Here is a 20746-nt window from a genome sequence, read left to right on the forward strand (position 1 = left end):
TTTCATTAGAAGGATTGGAATTAGCTGGAAGGTCTTAATAGAATTACCTCTAAAGTACATACTCTTTACTAAATCCTGAGAAGTCAGGATTTCTCAGAATCTAATCTAAGGACTCCCTGCACCAATCTCCTTGGGGTGCTTTTTAAAGTGAAAATTCCTCGTTCCAACCAGATAGTGAATCAGATGCACAAAAAGTAGGGGTGAGGCGCTGGTGTATTGGAGCTGGCTCATACTGACTCACAAGACCCAATTGTTAATTTTGAGAGGTTTTTGAGTCATTTGCTAATTATAACCATCACTAAAAATGAAGGCAATAGATACTCGAAAATTATCATCTAATTATTTTACTACACTTTACTATCACTGCTCTTGAGGGTATTTAAGTTATTATTTCTCTTGTATCCATATAGTAGAAATACTGTAAAATGGTGTTTAACTGCTCGTCTCTTCCCAGCCCAGCGTTCAGTGATGTCACCTCGATAGCTTGAAATCACCGTGGTGCGAAGATTCACGTTATGGAAATTGACAAATGCTACAGATCAGTGCATGAGAAATTATTTTGTTGGTTGTTTAGATTTAAGAAAATGATGGAGGGGTGCCTGGGTGGTGCAGTCGATTTAGTGTCTGACTCTTGATTTTGGCTGAACTTGTGATCTCAGGGTCATGAGATCAAGCCCCAGGATAGGTTCTGCACTCAGCATGGAGTCTGCTCGAGATTCTCTCTCCCTCTCGTCTGCCTCTCCCACTTGTGCTCACTCTCTCTCTCTTGCTCTCTTTAAAATAAATAAATAAATATTTTTAAAAAGCGAGAAAATTATGGAAAAGGTGTTAGTGATGCAGATTATTGTGAATTATCTAAAAATTTGCGGAAACATTTTTCCAGTATTAAAAACTATTAGCCAGCACAGCAGAGACTTTGCCTACGTCACTGACAAGCAAATGCATTTCCAGTATTTATCTTCGTTGTTTCAATAAACAAGAACATCAACAAACATTCTTCTCTGAATTACTCCCTCATCAGTTAAAACCATGTGTTGGCTATGGAAAAGTTCAGAAGAGATTAAGGAAAGAGTTCCATGACATGCAACCGGTAATATGGAATTTACAGTGAAGAATATTATATATTTTATTATTTATTAATTATGTGCTACACATCACTTATATTAACAAAAACTATAATAAATTCATAATGTACACACACATGCATATTTTCCCCCAGAGACAATATGTTACCAGTTCACCAGTGAGCCCAGAATTCTGAAATTTTAATGAGCTGCCTAGTTGATTTCGATGCAAACTAAAGTTTAAAAACCGAAGCTCAGATTTTCCTAGTAAGAATTGAAGTTACTTCTACATTTTTCCCCCTGTTCTGTGGGTGTTTCAGGGCGATCTCCTGGGGCTTGGGGCATGAGCAGAATAATTTGCACTTATAAAATAAGTATAATTAAATCTCAATTCTCTTAAGAAAGGGGGAGCTTTGAAAGAGAAACGCATTTAATTACTACCTGGTATTTTATCACTTTCTTGATTTCACTGAGAAATTTGAAGGAGAGTTTATACTTAACTTTTTCACAAAATTTGGTGTTTGGATTTCAAAGAGTTGTTATAATAGAAGCCACTTACAGTGCATAGATCTTGGATATCTCCCTCACTATATACAGGTATGCAAATGTTCCTTCTTTATACTTTTTTAAAGATTTTATTTACTTATTTGACAGAGAGAGAGTGTGTGAGAGAGGGAACACAAGCAGGAGGAGTGGGAGAGGGAGAAGCAGACTTCCTGCTGAGCAGGGAGCCTGACGCGGGGCTCAATCCCAGGACCCTGGGATCATGACCTGAGCTGAAGGCAGACGCTTAACCGACTGAGCCACGCAGGTGTCCCCCTTCTTTACACTTAATCTAGATGAACCTATTTGAAGGATGAGCAAAAGTAAGTTATATATCCCCCCGTTTTTTAGATTTTTATTTTTAAGTGGATTGTATGGAGTGACAGAGACTAGAAAGGGAGAGAAAGGCAGAGACCCTGAGACCATTTCTGAGAGAGAAATGATTGGCAAGCAGGTAGCATTCGCCTGCACAAAAGCGTATAGCCTCTTAGGCCTTTGCAGTTAAAGAGAAGAGATGGGAATATGGCTGAGAAGGCATTGTTGAACAGAAAACCATAACTTTCTTTTCTTCTGAGAAGAAAGGTGTAAAAACCATGGATCTTATGTGTTGTATACTAACGTGTTTTTAAAGTGCTTGTTTTTAACACCGGAGACTAAGTCTCCAGGATGATGAGGTAAGAACCGTGTGCCAGAAGGGCTCAGCCAGCCCAACCCCTCCATTTTACAGAAACGGGGATCGATACTCAGAAAGGTTAAGTGATTTGCCTAAGGTGATATAGCTACTAGTCCGGTGCTATTAAAAACCAAAAAAATTTAATTTGCATTGGATTTCTAGTTTGTATACGAGCCAAAGTTCATGTCCTGACTATATAAAACGAGTAATGGAGTCAGTGTTTCTAACAGTCCTTTGAACCACTAGGAACCAGGAGGAGTGAACTCATTCATGCGCAACAGAATAAATATGTATAAAGATGGAGTCGTTACCTCATCTCGTTTATGCCTTTTCATCCTGATGTATGAAGTAATCGACTTCCCTTATCAAGCAGGGATATTTCTAAATCAGGTTGCTTGATAATCCCATTGATTTCAGAAGAATCGTAATCGGATGTTCTTCATGTTCTTGTCTACCCTCCATTATACACAAGCTGCTCGATGTGAGTCATGGGAGCGATTTTAGGTCTATTCAGTACCTCTCAAATGATCCAGAGGAAGCCTGTTATCCTGCAATATTGTTTTGCTCTTGCCAATCTCTTCACATAAATGTGAGCTCCCTGATTCCCTAGCTTCCTGCATTTCAGCTTTGTTAATCATCCTCAGTATGGAAGACTAATGATCCTTATTCATCTCATTCATTCCATGGGACACCTGTTTATTTTAATACCTAAATATGGCCATTAAGTATCAGGAATTGCATGTTCACTCATTTGGTTATGAGAAGACCTATAAAGCATTGCAGTATTATTTCTTTTTTAAAGGATATATTCAGAATGTTTTTTATCCCTAAAATGTATTTTTTAAAGCAATTTAACCTTGAACAATATAATATTCAGTTTAAGTGATGTCTTTTTTAGGAAAAAAGAACGTTCCCTAATACCATTTAGTTTGTCATATTTCAAATTTATTTTCTAGTTGTTTTTCAAGAAAATTTTATACTTTACCTTCATTTATTCCTTTGCAACTCATGCTTTTGTAATCACTCATAGTTATTAACTCCCCTTTTTAAGTTGGTCACGGCTACATAGTCCCAACTAATTAATTCCCTTTAAGTTAATAGCAGATAGCATTTCATTTTTTAACCAAAAAGAAATTAAGAGGAGGAGTAAAGTTACTTGCCCTTCGGCTCACATGAAAATTAGAAGATGCAATTAAGTTTCAGTGGCGTGTAGTTCAGGGCCCTGACACTCCTCAAGGCATTTTTCACATATTTCATACATACTCCAGCTGGTTTCCTATCCCTCACCCTGTCCCTCACTGCTCCCCTTCATTGCCTTAGCACGTTTATGTTTGTTTACTGTGTTCTCGGAATTCAGGCAAATGATTGAAGTTCTTAAAGAGATATGCCAGGATTTCACCTTCCATTTCCCCTTTAGTATTAATTCCCTTGTATGTTAGTTGACTGTCTTACTTGTAAAATGGAAAAGATAACCCTAAATAAATACATGATCAAAAAAGCATTTGATGAAAATGATTCAGTTATAATATTTAGTGATATTTACAAAATACTCTGTTAGAAAAATAAAAGTCAGCCTATCCGGGGCCTGGAAGAGACCCCACGAACCTCCCTCTTACTGCTAACAGAAAGAAACATTACTCACCTCTTCATCCAGTTTGGAAACCCTTCATCCTGCTCTCCATTTCTTTTCATTACCTGTTAATTCTTATTTTCTCTATCTTTGAAAACTTTCAGGAGTTTTTCTTATTGTAGGAGTATTTCTCTCCACACTTTCCTAGCCCCATTTTTTTGCAAGTCTTTCTTATTTTTGTCTTCCTGACTTAAATGTAATATACCACCTAGAAATAAATGAGAGGAGAATAAAACCCTAACCCATTATCCTAAGGACTGAGGGAATTTTGAAAGATAATTTGGGTCACCAAGGGGTTTCAGTATTTTTTCATTAGTATAGAAGTGATACTTAGCACTTACATACCACCTCTTAACTCTAAAGTGCTTTATAAATGTTACTTTATTCACATCACAACGTAAACATATTGAATGACTGAAAATTAATGCTAAATCAAATATATGAGCTATAATGTTCTAACTGTATTCTCTAATTAATACCACAGACTACTTGCATGCATAATTATATGTAAATTAGATACTTTAGATTAATTTTTTCATTGAAGAACCAAGCACAACACGCAATAGTATTTTTAACTTGATGAAGACAATTGGTTGGAAAATTGTAGCCACTGATTTTAGATTGAGCTTCAAAGACATATATTGCAGTTAAATTACTGCTTTTGCAGAATATAAACTTCCTGTTTTCAAAACAAAGTAGGATGGTGTTGCCTCTTTTTGTTTATCATTCATGAGCGGTTAGAGGTTTAAGTTAAATAAAAGGGGGAGAACATGTTGCACAAAAGAGTTGAGAATTCCAAAGGGAGTGCACGGTTAATCTTTTATAAGGTGGCTCAGTCGGTTAAGTGTCTGCCTTTCGCTCAGGTCATGATCCCAGGGTCCTGAGATTGAGCCTGGCAGCGGGCTCCCTGCTCAGTGGGGGGTCTGCTTTTCCCTCTTCCTCTGCTCCTACCTCATGGTCTCTCTCTCTCAAGTAAATATTAAAGTAAAAAAAGTAAAAAATAAACAAAACAGCATCTTCGAGTAAAATTCTTAAAGTCCTTTTTCATTCCATTATTTGTTTTATTATTTATTTATTTATTTATTTATTCCATTATTTATTTTATCTAATACTTTTTGTGTGGCTCCTGGACTTTTGCAGGTACATTCAGCCCTCAGTGGGGAGAACAGACCATAATTGGGAGAATGCAGAAGAAAATTTAGATTATCATTTTTAAAATGAATATATATTAAAAACAGAGATACAGAAGTAAAAAAGTTGAAGGACTTTCCCTGAGAGAAAGGGGAAAAAATATTTCTTAGTAATCAGGTGTGATATTTTAAAATAGTCCAACCAAAGCCCATGAAGCTAGTGGACAACTAGTTAAATGTGCCTGGTTTTAACTAAAAGACAACTCCAGAAAGACAAATAAATGTTGGCATATAGCATATCCATAACATAAAGATTGGAAACTTAATGCCTCCAGAATGAGACACAGGTGGAGGGTTTTGCCTCTTGAGCTGGGTGTTGTTTACAGGGTATATTAGCTTTTTTGAATTCCTGCAGCTGTACCTTCTGATTTGTGCACTTTTCTGTATATTATAGTGCAGCAGAAAGTTCAAAAACGAATAATTTAAAAACCCAGTGCCATTTAAAAAAAAATACTGTATTTACCTAGGATTGGTGGGGTTTGTTTTTTAATTTTACTTTCTTAGAAGTATGATTCTGGANTTATTCCATTATTTATTTTATCTAATACTTTTTGTGTGGCTCCTGGACTTTTGCAGGTACATTCAGCCCTCAGTGGGGAGAACAGACCATAATTGGGAGAATGCAGAAGAAAATTTAGATTATCATTTTTAAAATGAATATATATTAAAAACAGAGATACAGAAGTAAAAAAGTTGAAGGACTTTCCCTGAGAGAAAGGGGAAAAAATATTTCTTAGTAATCAGGTGTGATATTTTAAAATAGTCCAACCAAAGCCCATGAAGCTAGTGGACAACTAGTTAAATGTGCCTGGTTTTAACTAAAAGACAACTCCAGAAAGACAAATAAATGTTGGCATATAGCATATCCATAACATAAAGATTGGAAACTTAATGCCTCCAGAATGAGACACAGGTGGAGGGTTTTGCCTCTTGAGCTGGGTGTTGTTTACAGGGTATATTAGCTTTTTTGAATTCCTGCAGCTGTACCTTCTGATTTGTGCACTTTTCTGTATATTATAGTGCAGCAGAAAGTTCAAAAACGAATAATTTAAAAACCCAGTGCCATTTAAAAAAAAATACTGTATTTACCTAGGATTGGTGGGGTTTGTTTTTTAATTTTACTTTCTTAGAAGTATGATTCTGGAGCCAGTTCATAATTCTGAGAGAAGAATTGTATAAATCCTAAGCTTTACTTTAATTTTTTTTTTTTTGTATTCATAAAAGGTGGAAACAGGAAGGTGCTCTGACATTAGCCATGCCATGACGCCCTCCACACACACAGTGATGATAAAAGCACGTTGGTGAGCCTGCCCACCTGCCTTCCATTTGATCTCTTTTGGGAACGGAGCAGGCCATCATTTGTGAAAGTTGTCTTCTTGCAAGATGGATAAATGCATTCTCTCTTCCTTGCCACAGGACAAATGGAAGCTAGTAATTTCTAGTTCCATAGCAGTGAATACAAAATCAAAAGAGGCTAACTCGCTGCAGTGACAGCTTCAAAAGGAATTCTTTTTTGAAGTTTTTTTTGTTTTGTTGTTTTGTTTTTTTTTTGTGGTGCTGGTTTATTTAGTGCTGAAGCTTGTCTGCTAAGCCAGCCTCCCACAGCCACCAGGAAAACCTCTGTGCAGGTGGTGTCTGTATTAGCAGTGCCCCTATGTCACTGACACTTGCTAAACAGATACACATTTGCCGTGACAGCTCAAGGTGTTAGTGCTTTTTGAGTGGAGATTATTTTCTATCAGTGTATCTGTAACTGGAGAGTCCTGATATTCTGAGATTGTGATTTCAAGGTACCATGGATTCTCTAGGGGAAATCTGGTAACTTGAATTTTGTTTTGAAAAAACTCTAATATAGAACTTCCAGGTATTCATTTTCTGGTTAATGGGGAGGATTATCTTTTTACTGAGTACTGTCAAGTGACTGTAAGACCTGCATTTATAATACAGATGGTACCCAAACAAAAACAAAAACAAAAACACATTAAAGAGCTGTGTATCGCTTCGTTAAAACCAAAGCGAACACAAGATCCCAGTCTGCTGTTCCCACTACTCTTTCCTATTTGCCTCCTGTGCTTGTGTCCAGCTTATCCGCTACAGCATTTCAAATGTACAGAAATAACCTTTTTATATAACTATACAGTCCAAGTGTGTAGAAACAACTTTTTCCTTTTTTTTAAACAACGTGGCCCAACTGACATAACTGACAGCCATCTGTTCCAATGCGAAGGAAACTGGCTGTGTTGAATCTGTTAGGGGACCGCACTCTCCACTCTCCTAAGGGATTTTCCAAGTAATTTTGACTACATGAGAATTTCCCTGACTTTAGAAATGAATCCCCAAGTAATCTCCCATTCTTGGTCACCTTGGGAGCCATGATGTAATCTCAGCAAAACCTCATCTGTCCCATTAACTTAATATTGTTAATTTAGAAGAGAGAACCATAAGGTGAAGATCAAGCCAGCTTCATAGGCAAAGCGTTATTACACTATCTATGTACATACACTACTGCGAAATGATTGGTGTATAGTATGATCTCCTTGATTCATTTTTGTTTGTTCAGGACAGGGAGAAAGTCAGGAAGGTGGCTTTAACTTATTATGTTCAGAGTACTCTGAGAGGATGGAAGGGTATGATACAGTTGACTACTTGCTTATAAATTTTGTGAAATATGTTTTTAACATTAAACTTGTTATTTCTTTGTCTTTCATAAGACTTGGCAATGGTTCCAGTTATGCTTTGTCAATGCTTCCATAAGGGAAGAATCCATTATCCAAAACTGTGGTTGGAATAGTAGATAATGGGTATGCTTTATCCTTTACCTTCCTAGGAGAGTGCAGTGAATTGAAATCCACTCTACGACTGTCTTTCTGAAGGATTTTTCCAATTAGTGGAATGTAGTTTATAACAATACATTGGTTCCCCCAGGATCAATGGTTAACCTATTTCTTTATTGAAGCAGGAAACAACCAGGACAAGATGAGCTCATGAAGTGTAGTAGGCTATCTCTAGAGGGAAAGATTAGGAGAGGCCAACAGTCTTCTAAGGACCTACAATCTAATAGGTTATTACCATGCATTATTCCGCATAGTTTCTTTACTACTTAGCCATGTATCCCAGCAGGAACGACAAGCTATTATTAGAAAAGCAAGCTAAATAGTTTGGAATGGATAACCTCATATCCCATGCATTCACCTCCCATTAAGAGAAATGAGCTTCCTGCTTAAGTGGATGTCCTTAAGTACCACTGGTTACTTATCCATACTTGCTTAATTCCTTTATCTTAGCTTTAGGATATTTCATAGATAAAATGCCTTGGAAGTGCTTAAGAAATAAAACTCTTTTTCTTTAAAGTAAGTAATGTTTACTAAATATTAACATAGGAGAATTAGTTTTGATACCCAGGTGTGTCCCAGTTAGCTGAATTACTTTGGCCAACACTCTTAATCCCAGTAGCCTCTTTTTCCCTACCTATAAAGTGTAAGAATTGAACTCCCTCATCTTCAGGGTCCCTTTCAATTCTGAAATTCTGAGTCTATATATTTGATAACATACCTTGCTGTGGTTATACATCTCTGTCTCAGCAGAGGAGAGCAATTTCTCAAAAAAACGCAAGCTTGAGACCCTTGTGGAGTGGTCGTCCAGTTTTCATCTGGCTCAAGATTAGATTCTGATTGAATGCTATTTTCAGGTCTTATCCAGTGTCTGGAAATACTTGTTTCTTCCATTATTGGACTGCTTTTAGAAGTCTTACCACTCAACTATTGGTACTAAATTACAGTCCTATGCTTCTAAGATATTATTAGACTTTCTTACTTTATGTATCTTTTTAAAAATAATTTAACTTTTCCACTATTACTGTCTTCACCATTACAGAAGGTTCTGGTACATACATGTGACATTATAATGGAATATAATGACATATAATGAAATTAGTCCCGATGTCATCTGATACCTACCTGGTGAATGAAGTTTCATCTCCATATCTCGAAATCCATTAGGCTATAATTATGTCTTACTAAAAGAGAACAGCAATCATGAAAGATCTCTTTAACAGGGATGTCTTGGGCTCAATCTTCAGTAAGTACAGAACATTAATAGCTAAGAGTCAAGTATTCACCAGCGTACCTTGGAGAAAGAGTGAACCTATAGCCCAATCCGATGAAGAAGAGAATGATTTACTTTGGAATAAGAAAACCAAAATAAGATAAATGAAGCTAGCTGGAAGGAAGAGCGGTCAGGATTTTTGCATGAAGACAGTTGTACAGGATAAGTGAATAAATGTAGATTAAAACAACAATTTCAGTATCAGGATAAAAAGGCCTCACTCTCTTTTCTACAAACATAGGATCCTGTTGAACTGACCTCTAGTCTAGGCCTCAGAAAGAAGCGAATTGTCTTGGGTCTGGTCAAAGGGAGCTTTATTACTAAAAGTTGTGGAGGGACCTTAAAACAATGTATTATCAACTTTTTCGTGGTCCTGTGGTACCCAATCCAAAAATTTCATTTTAGCCAGACCGTGGTACTTAGGTCTTACTAATATCTCTGTATTTCACTGATGACTGTGTTCTGTATCTACCCGGTACAGACCCTTCTGAATCAGCATTTCTATTCCCACTTTGAGAGTATCCCTATTTTGTGCGGTATCTTTAAAACACCATTTCAATTCCAATTCCTTTTTTTCACCATCTCTTTACTCATTTAATACTCCCATGTTCCTTTCCCCTTTTCTTCTCTCCCTGTGTTACTAGTTGAAGAAATTCTGTGTGTTCCAGTTTCTTCAATTAAAGAAATTCCATAGATGACTATGAAAATATATTTCTTAAAAGAAAATATTCATGTGTGGAAGATTTTTGAAATCTACCCATAAAAGGAATAATAGTAATAATAACTACTATGTATTAGATTTTTTTCTATGCTCCGTTTAGAGCGCTACATTCTTTACATAGATTATCTCATTTATAGACTGCAGTTTCTTAGTGTTATCAATATTGATCACAAGTACGAATCTACCAAGTGTTAAAATTGATAACCTTCCAAATCCCACTCATTTTCGGCAAAGGAACTCAGCACCTAGCTGAAACGGATGATGATCTTATAAGGCCCTATGGTCAAGTAAGTGTGTGATTAAAATACACAGATTAATTTCAAACTTTCCACCCAGCAAATCTTACATTGGACATGTACAAATGTACAATATTTATGTGGAAATATAAATTGGGGAAAGAGTCCACTTCCTATTCTACCTTTCTTTCAGAAAATTCAATCCTATAATTTCATGCCATTTTAGTTATCTGACTCATTACTGTTCCCATCTATTTTGAAGCTACGGAATTCCATTTCTCAGTCTTCTACCTTATGTTAACCTTTCCATCTATTTCCTCTCCTCTCCTCTCTCCTATTTACTTTCATTCTAGTCACAGAATCAGCCTTTCCAACCAGCTTTTTCAGATGGCTTATGATTTGGATATTCTGAGTTCATTTTCGATACATTTCTTAACTATCTCAGCCCTGATTTCATTTTTTTTAATGTGGTAAAATATTAGCAGAGGCATTGATGTATATTTTAATGATACTAAACCTTATAAGTTGTCATCCATTTTTATGACGATGCATGTTAGAGACAGATTTCATATAGAGCCTAGTGAATTAAAATGAATGAATTCTTACCAGACTTCGTATCCTGTGGCTGAGGCACTGTGTTACAGTCGAAGGGCAGACAAAGCCAGAGCACACTGGAAATCATCAGTACAATATGCAAAACCAGCAGAAGTTTCTGAGTTCACCAGAAGTAAGATCAGAATAGAGGTTATGGAAATAATAATGCGTCACTGTGGCAAGGATCACATTGGGAGTTAGAAGGTCATAATCTTCGCACCAGACACTAGGCTGAAACCAGCTTCTCTCCAAAGTTGCTACATCCTATAGGAATATCAGTGGATCCAGGAGTCCTCCAGGCCCCCGGACCACCTTGTTTGAGGGAGTTCCAAGTTGCTCCCCCTGGGGCTTCTCACTGGCTCTTCAGGTCGAACTGTGAAGAGTAGTACTTGAAGAGATCACGATCATTTACAGTAATAAAATTTGACTTTGAAATAGTATATGTGGAACAATTGACTCTAATAATGTCGAAAATGCATATAAATATGCTTTATAAGTATTGTCTTTACTTGCACATAACTTCTAAAATTGTGAACTTAAAATATCATTGTTAAAATGTGTATTTATCCATTACTAACAGAATTTCTTAAAGTCACACAGAATTATCCCATGATTAAATAATGATGGTAATCTGAAGTGTTATCCATAGTTTAAAGCATAAAATCCACATGCTTACACAGATACCCACACATGCACACAACATAGTTTTTAGAAATGCCTCGTTTCTTGCTGATTCAGTGGATCAAATCGACCAGATAACTTCGATGTAAACAAATTCCTTCAGCAGTGATGCAAATATTCTATCTAGGGTTGTTTTTAAGTGATCTTGTAACTAATTTCTATTCTTTATATTTTTATTTCTTGAGCTTTTTACAAACAGGCATGACTTTTACTTTGGATTCTTGTATGTATATTCGCCAGCCCTCTACAGCCATATAAGATTTACATTATATAAGAAAAAAACTTAGAGTCTCTAAAATTCAGTCTTTCCTAAAGTCATTAGAATACATAAGTCAGAAGTTCAGTATATTTTCTTCCAGAATGTGTTGATCATCTCGTAAAAACTCATAATGAGGTTTTAGCAGTTTTGCTATTATTGTGTGGTAGCCTTGATTTTTTTCCAGGATATGGCATGTAGTTGATAAACATGGGATCAAAAGAAAAGCTGTACTATGTCTTTACAGTGGAGTGAATGGTGAGACTGCCTCACTTTTAAAACTCTAGAGTGAAACAAATATACAATTGCATAGCAATGGCTATTATTTAATTTGGAGAAAATTTTGCTAAGTGTGGTTATTAAAAAAAAAAGTCTTCAAATCAAAATTTGACCTATATACTAACATACATAAGCTTCTGACCTATTTTTTAGTTTTAGCATGAGTAGAAAACCACTCAATTGAGACAATTCTAATCAAGAACGATATTATCTGATAGGAAGATGCACTGTCACTGGCAATACCTCGTATGTGACTATTAGTAACATTCCTGCTACTCTTAAATTTGGTGACATTTCATCTTTTATGATAAATTTCTTTAATAGTTCCTGAAACGTGTTAATTTATTTATTTACTGTTCCCATTTAATTTTTTTAAGGTCCTGGTTAAGAATATTAGCCAAGTTGGATATCAGACTGTGGTTCACTTGGTTCTTTCAGTGCAAAGATGTAATGTAAAACCAAGAAGCAATTCTCGTTGCACATTGGCCCTTTTGCTTGGACGGACATTGTATGTGGGGGGAAAACTCTCTCCTGATTTATTGTGAATTAAAATAAAAGATTACAAAGCCTAACATTCCGTAATTAGTAATCTGTAAGTGCCAAGTAATGTACTAGGTGAACACTTTATATAATCCTGTCACTTTGCTTAAAATCTTCCAGTGGTTTCTTTCAGACAGAATAAAACCCAAACTCTTAACACACTCTGCATGGTGTACAAAATCTCCAGCCTCGTGGCTACTGCATCCTTCTGGGACCACATTAGATAAAATGGCTACCCACTATCACGTTATCCTGCTGAGTTTACTGTGTGACGTTATCTCGTTTATATATTCAGTGTTTTGTTTTTCCATAATGTCTCCTACCTCATTTCTCCTACCGTGAGAACAAGAGACTTGAATATATTATTTTTCACTATATCCCCAGTGTATAGAATAGTGTCTCAATAGAAAAATTGCTCAATAAATATGAACTGAATGAATGGATGATTACCATTTCTCAAAATAACCTTATAAGATAGATATGATTTTTTTTATACACATGAGAAATGTTTCCTAAAACCGCCTAAGCTAAATAAGTAGCTCTCTGGAGTTTAGACTCATTTGGCGTGAATGAATGGTATACTTCAACCATTCTCTTTTGATCAGTGTACATAATTCATTGGCTAATCATTTCTTTTCTTTTTTTAAAGATTTTATTTATTTATTTGACAGAGATAGAGACAGCCAGCAAGAGAGGGAACACAAGCAGGGGGAGTGGGAGAGGAAGAAGCAGGCTCATAGCAGAGGAGCCTGATGTGGGGCTCAATCCCATAACGCCGGGATCACACCCTGAGCCGAAGGCAGATGCTTAACCGCTGTGCCACCCAGGCGCCCCTGGCTAATCGTTTCTAAAGTAGTACAGACTAGCTATATTTACTAAATCTCATGCAGTACATTTAGGAAACCTCATTCTTTTTTTGGGACACCTGGGTGGCTCAGTCGGTTAAGCCTCTGCCTTGCGCTCAGGTCACGATCCCAGGGTCCTGGGATCGAGTCCCAAGTGGGGCTCCCAAGAGGGAGAGCCTGTTTCTCCCTCTGCCTGCCACACCCCTGCTTGTGCTCTCTCTGTCTGACAAATAAATAAGTAAAATCCTTAAAAAAACAATTGTTTAATAAATTAAAAAATAATAATTATCCTTTCTGTATTTAAAAGCATAGACAAACTTAAGATAAACCTGTGTTGTTTTGTTGTTGTTATTATTATTATTTTCTCATCTCTTTGAAACTCCCTTGAGATTTTTAAAAATTTTTTTAAAGATTATTTTTTTTGAGAGAGAGAGTTGCACGCACAAGTGGGAGGGGGCAGAGGGAGAGAGAATCTCAAGCAGACTGCACGTTCACGCCGACTGCCCAGCATTGAGTGTGGAGTTAGAGGTGGGGCTCAATCTCACGACTCTGAGATCATGATCCTGAGATGACAACCCTGAGATCACGAACTGAGCCAAAACCAAGAGTCAGATGCTTAAGCGTCTGTGCCACTCAGGCACCCCAGCTCACTTGAAATTATTATGAAAAGAGCACCACACTGGAATTTGATTTAGGAGGCTGAATAGAGATCCCTTTGTAAAATGACAAAAACAACCAGATTAAATATAAAATGTTTATCATTGCACTTATTTCTGTACTATCATTGTTAAAATGAAGCTTAATACTAAATTAAGAAATTTCTTTATGTTTTATTGCCAAGGTATTAAATATGACTTGTTATACTTTCTAAATTTTATCTCTGGTAAATCAAAATATGTGTCTTGTTAGTTAGGTTTCCTGTTATTATAAATTACTGTATGAAGCTTCCTTTGTTTTTCTCATAAGAATTACAGCTGAAAGAAAGAAATTTCCTTAAAACTATTCCATCTGCTGTTATTTATTATCACACTTCACTTTTTAATTTCAAGTAAAGATCTGTTAATCTTGCACACACACACACACACACACACACTACTTATATTAAAATTAACTCTCAAAATTGAGATATAATGTTTTATAAATACTTAGAATTAAGTGTGAAGTGGAAAGAATTTAGCATACACAGAAATAGAAGGAATGAATAAGTAGGAGTTACTATTCATGGTCTCCGTGGTGACAAATCAGCAAGTTCAACAGAGATAAAAAATTGGATGGGTAATTTAAATTTTTACCTTCTTTCTACTTGGAGAAGGCAAAGGAATAAGGGAGAGGATTTGAAAGAGGTCTTTGAAGTGTCCTTGGCAAAAATAAAGAGATACTCAGAGGCTTTCCACTGAAGTTGGGGTGAAAATTACCATCAGGTTTCTATTGAGAAGGTGGGAATGGGCAAGGCTTAGAAACCAAACAAGCTGATTCCTGTATATATATCAAAGACATTACAGATGCTAAACATGGACAGATCTAGAAAGCTTAAATTATGGACTACCGTTTTTGAAAAGTAGAGAAGCTACTTGTTTGGAGCCAGCATGGAACAAACTATTCCGTTAGTCAGCTTTCCTGGGTGTTTCAACAATGCAGATCATTCACAGAGAGTAGCAACACCTTTCTTCTGTGAGCTGTGACTAGTATCTAGTATGGCTTCCGGAAAGCAGAGAACTCGTAAGTTTGATGAGTCAAGAAAAAAACCACGGACTGCTTGAAATGATAGCTTTGTTGTTGATGTCGTGTTGCATTGGAGATGAAATATATTCATGAATATGAAAATACTCTGTAAGCTATAAAGCACTGTACAAACAAAAACATAGTTTTGGCTTGGTGTTTTTTTTTTTTAGTATTGAGTATAATCATTTAAAACTTAGTAGTGCGAAATCCTCCTTTCACATTTTCGTATTTAAGATATGTATTTTGTCTGTGTGTGTTTTCAGACAATCACAAAGACTGTTCCGGCGTGTCCTTACACCTCACACGCCTGCCGTAAGTACTTCCAGTTACCCTGGCCAAATGATGGCTTAAAGATCTTTGAGAACTTACAAGTGGGAAATCCACTGTATTCATTGTCTATTGCTATATAACAAATTATGCTAAATTTAGTGGCTTAAATCAACAAATATTCTGGGCACAAGCTTAGCTGGGGGCAGTGGCTGGTCTCACACAAAGGCTCAGTCAGAGGCTCAGCCAGGGTTCCAGCCATCTGGGGGCTCCACTGGGGTGGAGCCACTTCCAAGATCACTCACACGGCTATGGACAGGATTCAGTTCCTTGTTGGCTGTTGGCTGGAGGACTCCCTCCTGTCTTGTCTTGTGGACTCTACACAGGGGAGCTCACAATATGGCAACTGGCTACCGTCACAGCGAGCAAGAGAAAGCAAGAGATGGCATGCAAGATGGAAACCTCACAGCCTTGTTGTAGCCTGATGTCAGAACTTAATGAATAATATAGAAATCTGATAGGTGAAGAAAAGAGTTGCCACAAATCTTTATACTGTGACTCCTGTGGGGGAAACAGAGTGAAATCGCGTTTACCTTATTCTGTTTGTTAGAAATAACCAGTCCCTAGGTCCAGTTACTATGCCCAGCCCGTGCTCAAGGGAAGAGGTTTAGACAAGGGCATGAATCTCAGAGCTAGGAATTATTGAGAGCTGTATTAGCCAGAATTCTCCAGAGAAACTGAACCAATGGAACATGCACACACACACACACACACACACACACACACACACGTACAGAGAGAGAGAGAGAGAGAGAGAGAGATTTACTTCAAGGAATTGGCTTACATACACAGTTGTGGGGGCTGGCAAGTCTGCTATCTGCAAGGCAGGCTGGAAATGCTGGCAGGAGTCAGTGTGCAGTCTTGAGTCCAATGCAGTCTGGAGGCAGAATTCCTTCCTCTTCCTGGGGACCTCAGTCTTTTCTCTTAAGAGACCCACCCACGCTGTGAATGGTAATCTGCTTTACTCAAAGTCAATAATTTAAGTTGGTCCCATCTAAAAAGTGCCCTTACAGCAACATCTAGGCCGGTGTTTGACCAAACTACTGGGCTCTATCACCTAGCCATGTTGACAAAGACGATTAACCATCACAGGAGCATTTAGAGACCACCTTCCACGTGCACCATGCCATAAAAAGTGTTTTTAGCTATTTGCCCAAAAAAAATAAGTTATTTTAAGAAAAAACATGTATTCTACCTCTTTTTCCATATTGTTTTCATTTTCACATGAATCATATTTTATAGATCAGTGTATTGAAATATATCTTATTTTTCTAAGGCCATAGTTGTGATGTTTCAGATAGTTGATATAAATGTTACTGTTTCCTGCAGACAGCCTTTAATTGCTGGCATGTACCTTATGATGTCTGTTGACACTGTTATTCCACCGGGAGAGAAAGGTAATTCTCTTTTAGTATTTACCATTATCTCATTACTTGATCTATAGGAATGGATTTACAGTATTTTTTTAATAAAATTTTGAAATGGTCTATATCCCTGAAAATTAAAACAATTTTTATTATCCTTAGATTTTAAGTAGATTATTATTCTCTATTATTCCAGTAGTTTATTATCATCTATTCTTTTATTGAGATGCTAAGAGTTAAGGCCCATGGGTAGGTAGTAGGTTATGTAAATGAAAGAATAAACTTTGACTGTTTTACAAATCTGCCATCCATCCTCTAGATGCCAAAGACAAACCTCATGACATACTGTGACATGAACTACCGCCCAGATTATCAGGTTCAAAATCCAGACGCTAGCAGATCCAAGACTAACTCACTCTTTGACATTAGATGTACTGAGCTTACTTCCCTATTTGTAAAATGGAGATAATAATAGCTGATTCTCCTAAACTTACAAAAAGCTATTGGAATAAGTGTAAGATTATTTACCAATGTATCTGATCATCTGATGAAAATGCTATGTTAAATATTACTCCTTTGTTTTTACTGGGAATCTTGTAAAATTATTGACAAGTATGGTCTCATTGTTACTGTTCACTTATTATCGAAGACATATTTATTGAATAGCTACAGTGTTTTAGAGTGAAAGGAAAGAGAAGTAAATGAAGTGGTTCCTTCTCAGCAGGAATTGTCGGTGTAGTTATCTTAGGTGTTTGCAGCCAGTTGTTAAGCTTTTTCTACTGCATACATTTTCATGATAAAAGTAGCAAATTAAAGCCTATGTTTTCATTGACAGGGTATCTTGTTTTGGCGCTAGTCACTTTGTTTATGAAAGAAATTAAATGCGAGGGCAAGAGGTTATTAACTCATCTTAGTAAATTGGCTAGCACATAATAAGCACTTACCGCCTGCTGAATAGCAGAGTGTGTGTTTACTTTATAGGAAAACGCCCATGCCTAACATCTTATGAATAACCTATACATACTTTTAGACAAGAATAATGTTATTTTCCAGTTGGATAGTGACCTTTTTTTCTGTGTTTTCATTTCTAACAGTGGTGAATTCTGACATTTCATGCCATTACAAAAAGTATCCAATGCATGTCTTTGCCTATAGAGTTCACACTCACCATTTAGGTAAGAACTTTAAACTACAGGTTCAATTATAAATATTTACATTGGCATTTGCTAACGCTATAAATGTAAAATGTAAATTATATTAGACCTTAAGTCTGTTTCAGTGAAAGATTTTGCATCATACCTTGAAATCGTGTGTTTTTTCATCATATTGTTTTCATTAAAATATCAAATTTTATTTTGAAAAAGGAAAGCTAATAATGCCTTTTTATTTTTCTAATACTTTAACATATTATATGATTATAATTTATGTTCATTACAGGTAAGGTAGTCAGTGGATACAGAATAAGAAATGGACGGTGGACACTGATTGGACGCCAGAGCCCCCAGCTGCCACAGGTGTGTAGAAACTGGTTTAATTTTGAGACAAAAAAATATCAATAGACAGATAGTAATCTTAGAAACCCTCATAGAATCCTTGTGAATTTCTCTAGAACCCTAACATCTCAAAATTACCTTTATTCTTTATCTAAGCTGTGTATAACCACCTTTTTCACAACTTCCAACTTGATGGTTTCTCTTAACATCCGTAAACATGGTGGTGAGTTGTGTGTCTCTATGTTTGTGTCTTCATCCTCTCTACCCAGACTGTGCCAAGCCTCACATCTTAATAATGTCATTTAATAGCTTGTGGTTCTGAGTTTTATTGGTGATTTTAATGAATCATTGTGTTTCTCTTCTTGGTAGGCTTTCTACCCTGTGGAACACCCGGTAGATGTTAGTTTTGGTGACATATTGGCAGCAAGATGTGTGTTCACTGGTGAAGGAAGGACGGAAGCCACACACATTGGGTATGGTTTGGCACATTCCACTATTTAAAAATACTTTATTGGGTCAAAGCGTGATTATAGGTGATAGTTATCTTCATGAATGAGTTGCACGTTTTTTTACTGTCATGAACAATTATAACAAACTGTATATCGCATTTTCTCATTTTAGAACTGAGTGATTAGGAGAAACTCCAGAACGTGTGCTTCTTTTTTTATGCTTCCTTTCCTCCTGCTTATTCAAAGCCTTCAGTGTCACACCTCTATATATTATAGACGCCACAAGAGTGGGTATTGTATTACTTCCCCAGGCTCATTTAATAAAGAAGAATATAATTGTTCATGAAATTTTTTTTTCTCAAGTGTCCTTTTGCCCTGTGTTCAAATTTAGGCAAATATATAGCTTCCACATTTGGTGGTGTCCATTAATTACTCAGAACTGTGATTTTTTTTTCTGTCTGTTAAAACTTCTGTGTATTCATTGTTTTCCAGTTGTTTCGTCTACCAAATGGGAATAATAATATTCAGCACTTTCCCAAAAGAGAACATTGGACTTTAAATAATTTTCAAAATATTGAGCCTCCGTGAAATAGTGTATTTTATAACCCTATGTAAAATTTTCAGAGCACTATGAACTCTTTCAAAAAAGGTTTGCCTAGGGGCACCTGGGTGGCACAGCGGTTAAGCGTCTGCCTTTGGCTCAGGGCGTGATCCCGGCATTATGGGATTGAGCCCCACATCAGGCTCCTCCGCTATGAGCCTGCTTCTTCTTCTCTCACTCCCCCTGCTTGTGTTCCCTCTCTCACTGGCTGTCTCTATCTCTGTCGAATAAATAAATAAAATCTTAAAAAAAAAAAAAGGTTTGCCTAAATTAAAAATGAAAGATAAAGTCTTTTACCGTGTTTCTTTTGTTTTGTTTTGTTTTTTTGTCCGAAAAGAACCAAGGAGGCTTCTTTCCGTGTTAAACTAGGTTATAAAATATTTACTCATGCCACCTGGAAGCTGGAGTATTAAACCATTTATCTTTGATCAAAGAGAAGTTACAGAATGTAGACATCCAAAAATGGGCATTAGATATACTAAGGATGATTCTTATGATGATAACACTAGCTGTTGGTTGTCAGGGGAAAGGGAAAAGATGTTGGAGCAGGTAAAAGAAAAAAAGGCATTTGAGACAGTGGAATACGATTTTTTTTCCTGTCACTCTAAAGGGTTGTTGTATTAATAAACATCAATTTTAAGGCTAAAGATAGCACAAACAGAAAAAAATCATCAAGTTATATTAAATGAGAAGCTTCCAAGAGTTTTGCTTTTGGATAAATTTTGTAAGTTCGGGAAAGGGATTTGAGGAAAACAATAAAATTATGACGTTGCATGAATGGTAACTATAAGAAAAAGCTTGACCAATGTAGACAGAATTCGATTTGAAGAAGTCAGACATTCTCTTCTTACCAGCCATCATCATCATCATTATTATTATTATTTTAAAGATTTTAAAGTGATCTCTGCACCTAACATGGGGCTCGAACCCACAACCCCGAGATCAAGAGTTGCCTGCTCCACTGACTGAGCCAGCCCGGTGCCCCTTACCAGCCTTTAAATATATGAGTCACAGGTTGTTGATCAGCCGTTCTCCATTCTATGTTAGTATAGACCTTCCAAAACTTTGCTCAAGTGCCATTGGTTATTTTATTAGCCTTTGAAATAGGTAAACAGAGTAGGAAAAATTCCTTTTCAACACATCCTGTGTATTAGTGTACAAGTTCAAGTGTGGAATAAGTAGTATTTTTTGCTTAGAAGTCCCTTAACAATTTAGAAGGGCTTGTAACTTTGGCCAGATTGTATCCTTTGAGTATCCTCTGCGATGCAGTATCAAACATAGAAATTAGTGACTTGTTACAATGCCACTATGAGAGGCCAAACTAATAGTCTGGAAGCCTCTTTCAGTTTCAGGAGTCAGGAATAATTCAGTCTTTTAACAAATGTGCATTTTGCTTTAAAACAGTACCTTTAAACAACTGTACCAATCTATCTT

The 20746-nt window shown here is 36.5% G+C and overlaps 1 protein-coding gene across 22 annotated transcripts in view; it reads left to right on the forward strand.

Moving 5' to 3' along the window:
• PAM (peptidylglycine alpha-amidating monooxygenase) overlaps window positions 1-20746 on the forward strand; it is a 277044-nt gene that overhangs the window by 194949 nt on the left and 61349 nt on the right. For all 22 annotated transcript variants that reach the window (XM_034656561.1, XM_034656571.1, XM_034656560.1 and 19 more), the window contains exons 8-12: window positions 15342-15390; window positions 16735-16802; window positions 17864-17944; window positions 18207-18283; window positions 18632-18735. In XM_034656561.1, coding sequence (XP_034512452.1) covers window positions 15342-15390; window positions 16735-16802; window positions 17864-17944; window positions 18207-18283; window positions 18632-18735 — 379 coding nt within the window. The remainder of the gene's footprint in view (window positions 1-15341; window positions 15391-16734; window positions 16803-17863; window positions 17945-18206; window positions 18284-18631; window positions 18736-20746) is intronic.

This window comes from Ailuropoda melanoleuca, chromosome 3 (assembly GCF_002007445.2).
Source record: "Ailuropoda melanoleuca isolate Jingjing chromosome 3, ASM200744v2, whole genome shotgun sequence".
NCBI lineage: Eukaryota > Metazoa > Chordata > Mammalia > Carnivora > Ursidae > Ailuropoda > Ailuropoda melanoleuca.